Raw genomic sequence first — 5287 nt, 5'->3', positions numbered from 1 at the left:
AAAAAAAAACAGCCCAGGGAAAAGGGGTGAAAAAGAGCAAAGAAACCAAAACCCCGCCGGGCCGAGCGCGGCGGAGCCTGCGCGGCGGGGCCGCGGCCCGCGGAGCGGAGCGGTGGAGCGGCGGGTGCCCGCGGAGCCGCGGCGGCGGCGGCCTCATGCCCGGCGCCCGCGGGCGCCCATCGCGGCGGGCGGGAGCCAGCATCGCCGCCTGACGCCCGATGCCCGGCGGCGGGAGCGGGGCGCGCAGCCGGAGGTGACCGCGCAGCCCCGCGCCGCGGGACGCGGCGGACGGGAGAGGAGCGGGCGCGGCCGCCCCATGCCCCGCGGGGCCGGCGCGGCGGCGGGCAGCCGGGCCGCTCGGGTGTAGCAGCAGGGGCCGGTCGGAGCAGCGGCGGGAGGGGGGCGCGGGGGCTGCCCGCCCCGCCGCCGGGTGCGGGAGGGAGGCCCCGCCGCCGCCGCCGCCGCCGCGCCCCGTCCGCCGAGCGGGGATGACCCTGTCGGGAGGCGGCAGCGCCAGCGACATGTCCGGCCCCGCCGTCCCGGCGGCCGAGGATGTGGATATCGACGTGGTGGGAGAAGGCGACGACGGGCCGGGCAAGGACAGCGACGGCGAGGCCGGCAGCCCCGCCGCCCTGCCGCGCCTGCCGCTGGACGAGGCGGCGGAGCTGGCGCTGCCCGCGGAGGTGGGCGCGGGCGCGGAGAGCGGCAGCAGCGGCAGCGTTAGCCCGGCCGGGGCGGCCTCCGGCGGCGCGGCCGAGGGCGGCAAGGGGGGCGGCGAGGAGGGGGCGAGCGGCGGCGGGGCTGCGGCGGGGCAGAGCAAGCCCAAGAGCAGCCTGGTGAAGCCGCCGTACTCGTACATCGCCCTGATCACCATGGCCATCCTGCAGAGCCCGCAGAAGAAGCTGACGCTCAGCGGCATCTGCGAGTTCATCAGCAACCGCTTCCCTTACTACCGGGAGAAGTTCCCCGCTTGGCAGAACAGCATCCGCCACAACCTCTCCCTCAACGACTGCTTCGTCAAGATCCCTCGGGAGCCCGGCAACCCCGGTAAGGGCAACTACTGGACGCTGGACCCGCAATCCGAGGACATGTTCGATAACGGCAGCTTCCTCCGCCGCAGGAAGCGCTTCAAACGGCACCAGCAGGAGCACCTGCGGGACCAGACGGCGCTCATGATGCAGGGCTTCGGCGCCTACGGCCTCGCCGGCCCCTACGGCCGCCCCTACGGGCTGCACCCCGGCGCATACACGCACCCCGCGGCCGCCGCCGCCGCGCTGCAGTACCCCTACATCCCCCCCGTGGGGCCCATGCTGCCGCCGGCCGTGCCGCTGCTGCCGTCGGGCGAGCTCAGCCGCAAAGCCTTCAACTCCCAGCTCAGCCCCAGCCTCCAGCTACAGCTCAACAGCTTGGGCGCCGCCGGCTCCATCGTCAAATCCGAGCCCAGCAGCCGCCCGTCCTTCAGCATCGAGAACATCATCGGCGTCCCGGCCGCCAGCTCGGCCGCCAGCGCCCAGACTTTCCTACGGCCGCCCGTCACCGTGCAGTCGGCCCTGATGGCCCACCAACCGCTGGCGCTGGCCAGGACCACCGCTGCCATCGCCCCTATCCTCAGCGTGCCTACCAACATCATCGCGGGGCAGTTCCTGCAGCCCGCGGCCCCCGCCGCCGCCGTGCAGACCAAGTGGCCGGCGCAGTAGCCCCGGCCGGTAGCCCCGGGGAGGGAGATCCGGTAGCCCCGGGCACGGACAGCCGGTAGCCCTGAGGAAGGAGAACCGGTAGCCCCGGGGAGAGACACCCCGCAGCCGCGGGGAGGGAGATCCCCGTAGCCCCGGGCAGCTCCTGCCGCCACCGGCCGCCCCTTCGGGGCTCCGCGGCCACTCGGGCGCAGTGGGTACCGTCCCTCCGTGTCCCCCCCCGTTTGCCGGCCCCCGCCGCTTGTACATATTTGTATCAAAAATCACTGACGTTGCTTTCGGGGTTTTTATTTTTCTAAAGAGGCGGATGAGGGTCGCCATTAGGAGCTGCGAACTTTCACTTTTTTTGAAGGTTCCGGCGCTCCGAGCGGTTTTATCCGAAATAAAACGAAAAAAACGAGGGAGAAAAAAAAATAAGGAAAAAATGTATAAAAATAATAATAGTAAACGGGGGAAATTTTAAATATTGAACGAGCAAGAAAAAAATTGGAGCGAAAAAAAGGAATCCAGGAGGAAATCGCTGTCACTCTATTATAAAGGCTGTTTATATATGAATGGATCTATGTATTCTAAATGTTATCCCTTCGTGTTGTACACAACTTTGTAAATAAATTTTTAAACTGCTCTGCCCGCCTTTGTGTGAGCGCGTATCTTTCCGCACCCACCCGCAGGAGCGGCTCCGCACTCGCGAAGGCTGGAAACGCGCATCCGCGGAGCGCCGGTCTCTCCCCTTCCCGACGAGCTTTAGCGATGCGATCGAGCTTCCCACCTCCCGCCGGTCCCGGGGCTCCATCCGCGGCCGCGCAGCGGTATCGGCATCGCTCCGATTCTTCCCGAATTAAAACTGCCGCGGTGGATCCGCGGCCTCCTGTGCCGTGCCGGGATTTTTCCTTAGATATCTAAGGAATTAATTTTTCCCAGCCTGGCTTTGGCTCCGCATCCCGGCGCTGCGGGATCTGCCCCTTTCAGCCGGAATAGGCACGCTAGGGGTTGGCTTTTAGGGCTGATTATAAGGGAAATGATGGAAAATAAAAGCCGTTGGGGCGATTTAAGCAACGTTTAGGATTTATTCCGCAGGGTGGGAGGCGATAAAATGAAATTCGAGCCGTGTCCGAGCGCGGATCTTTCGTTTAAATCGGGAAAAGAAGCGGGGTTAAGGAAGCGGCTCCGCGTTCCCACGGGTGGGAACGGCCTTTCCCAGCGAATTCCTCCAAGCCGAGTTTTAAACCTGCTGCGAACATTCAGAACGAGGTGTATTTGTGTGTTTCTTAGCATTTGAGGGGCTAAAATAAAGATAGGGCCAGGATTGAAATGAAAATGAAATAGATCTGTAGGATTCCGAACGCGCGTTGGGGGGTTTAATCTCGGGCACCGTTTCCCTCGGACGGTGTTTGACGCTTTATTCTCTGCCTCGTAAAACGTTGGGGTTTTAAAACCTTGCTGGATTTTGGGGTTTTAATGTAGATATTCATTTTTCCGCCCAAATAATTCGCTGTCTTTGTTAGGAAAACCGGCTGCGGCGGGATGCGGCGGGATGAGGAACCGGCCGAGGCGCTGATTTCACGCCGGGAGCCGCGGATTGAACGCAATAGTAAATAGAAGCGCCCCGGTAAGCGGTAAATATTATTTCATCCTAAGGAAATATTTAGACCTCGGCAGACAGAGACTAAAATAAACCGAGCAGCCCGGCGAGGGGGGAGGTTGAACTTTAACAAGGCCACGGTGATGGGCTGGAAGGGAAGGGGGGGCCTCACCTGAGGGTTCAAGGTGGGGGGGTCCCCCCTAATTGGGTCTTACTGGGGGCGGCTCCATGGGTAACAAGTAGTTTCCCAGTTGTGCCTCATCGGGTTTGCACAAACAGCAAATGGTCGGGGGGGGGTCGGGCAGCCGCCGCGGTTATTTCTATATTTAGGGCCGGATACCCCTGGGAAAAGGGGAAGGAGCCGCCGCGGAGTTCGCGTTTCGGCTCGGGAAGCCGCTGGCCCGGGGCTTCCAGAGGACACCGGGTGACCGGGGCTCATTCCACCCCAGCCTTTGTTACTTATAAAATTACTCGCTCATGTTTCCCCGCATAGCAGCAATACCTCGGGCTCGGCATCTGCGCCGCGCCGGCAACTTTCCCCCCCGTGCCGCGGCCCCGGGAAGCGCCTCTCCCCTTCCAGTCCCCCCGTTACCTCCGTTCTCTCTTCCTCACCCCGTTTTCCAACGACCCCCGTTTCCAGCAGGACCCTGCGGCGCTGGGGAAGCCTTTCCCAGGGAAGGGGCGGCGGCGGCTCCCGGGGCCGGGCAGCAACGAGAGGGCGCGGGGCTCAGTAGGGACGCAGTAGCCGTGAACCCCCTCCCGGCGGCCGCCTCCCCGCGGGACCCGCTGCGTCCCCGCAGGAGCGGCGGGGCCGGGGGCGGCAGCGGGGGCCCTGCGGGCAGGTGAGGGCTCCCGGTGGCGGCAGCAGCCGGGGGGCTGCAGTGGCGCACCGGGACCTGCAGGGGGCGCGGCGGCTCCCGCGGGGAACGGGACCCCTCACCCCTGGGGCCGGGAGCTGAGCCGGTGCCCGGGATGGGCTCGCTCCTGCACGGCGGGACGAGGGAGAGAGAAGCAGGTTCCCGAAGCGGGGAGGGCTCATAATCGGCTCTCACTGCTTGCGGAGCGGGCCGGGCCGGGGAAACCGGAGACACCGTCTCCCGGCGAAGTTTCCGCAGCCGTTTTCTTGTTCTTTCTTCTTCCACAAACCTGTGCCCGACGCATATGGCAAAACCCGACACGGTCGGTGACAGATGCCCATTAGTATAAGAGGTGTCATGTCGGTCCCTGGGGTGTATTGAGAGTAACCAGATCCTGAACACCGGGAAAACGTTCCCTATCCCTGGCAGTGTTCAAGGCCAGGTTGGACACAGGGGCTTGGAGCAAGCTGCTCTAGTGGAAGGTGTCCTTGCCCGTGGCACGGGCTGGAGCTGGATGAGCTTTAAGGTCCCTCCAGCACGAATCATTATGGGGTCCTATGACTGTATGAAAATGACCGTCTGCAGCCAGACACCCCCTGACTCCCCATTGTTCATGGAGACAGGATCTGGCTCTAATCTAAACCCCACTTTTTTGTTTGAAAAAGGAACGAATCGGGCTCAGCAGGGCCGTGTCCTCGACTGCTGCGGCTCTCCCAGGGCACTTTCTCGTTTGCGCGGCCGCGTAAGTTGCGCTCCCCCCGCCATGTTTGTAATCAATTCCCTTCTAGGCAGAGCGCAGGGCAGAAAGTTACGGGCTAAGGGGTGATGGAAGATCGCGGAGAGCGTTGGAAAAGGCAGGAAAACGTCTTTTGTAGTTATTAACCTAAATGGATTCACTGCACATGGAGGCTGTTTCTCAGGACGGAGCCCCACAGTTCGGCTGTGTCCTCCCTTCAGCCCCTGAGCCCCGCAGGTAGCCCCTGGGCAGCGGCCGTGTCGGGTCCCAGAGCGAACCCCAGTGCTGCGGGAGGGCAGAGCTGAGGCCGGTGGCACCGGTGGGAGCGTCCCCGGGGGAAACGCCGCTCAAGGGACCTCTTCTAGGGCTGTCCCACGGAGAGGTGCGGGAGGAATCCGGCACCGGAGGCAGTGCCCAC

General features: G+C 63.8%; 1 protein-coding gene across 1 annotated transcript; it reads left to right on the top strand.

Moving 5' to 3' along the window:
• Positions 1-488: 488 nt before the first annotated feature.
• FOXD3 (forkhead box D3) lies at positions 489-2427 on the top strand (the record flags this gene model as incomplete). The annotated part of the gene is made up of 1 exon (XM_080623415.1): positions 489-2427. The coding sequence occupies one exon, from the start codon at positions 489-491 to the stop codon at positions 1695-1697; it is 1209 nt and encodes a 402-aa protein (XP_080479541.1). The 3' UTR covers positions 1698-2427.
• Positions 2428-5287: the final 2860 nt, after the last annotated feature.

The sequence above is a fragment of the Psittacula echo genome, assembly GCF_963264785.1.
Source record: "Psittacula echo genome assembly, chromosome: 7".
NCBI lineage: Eukaryota > Metazoa > Chordata > Aves > Psittaciformes > Psittacidae > Psittacula > Psittacula echo.
Note: the sequence above shows the minus strand (reverse complement) of the source record. Positions and strands in the feature narration are given on the sequence as shown.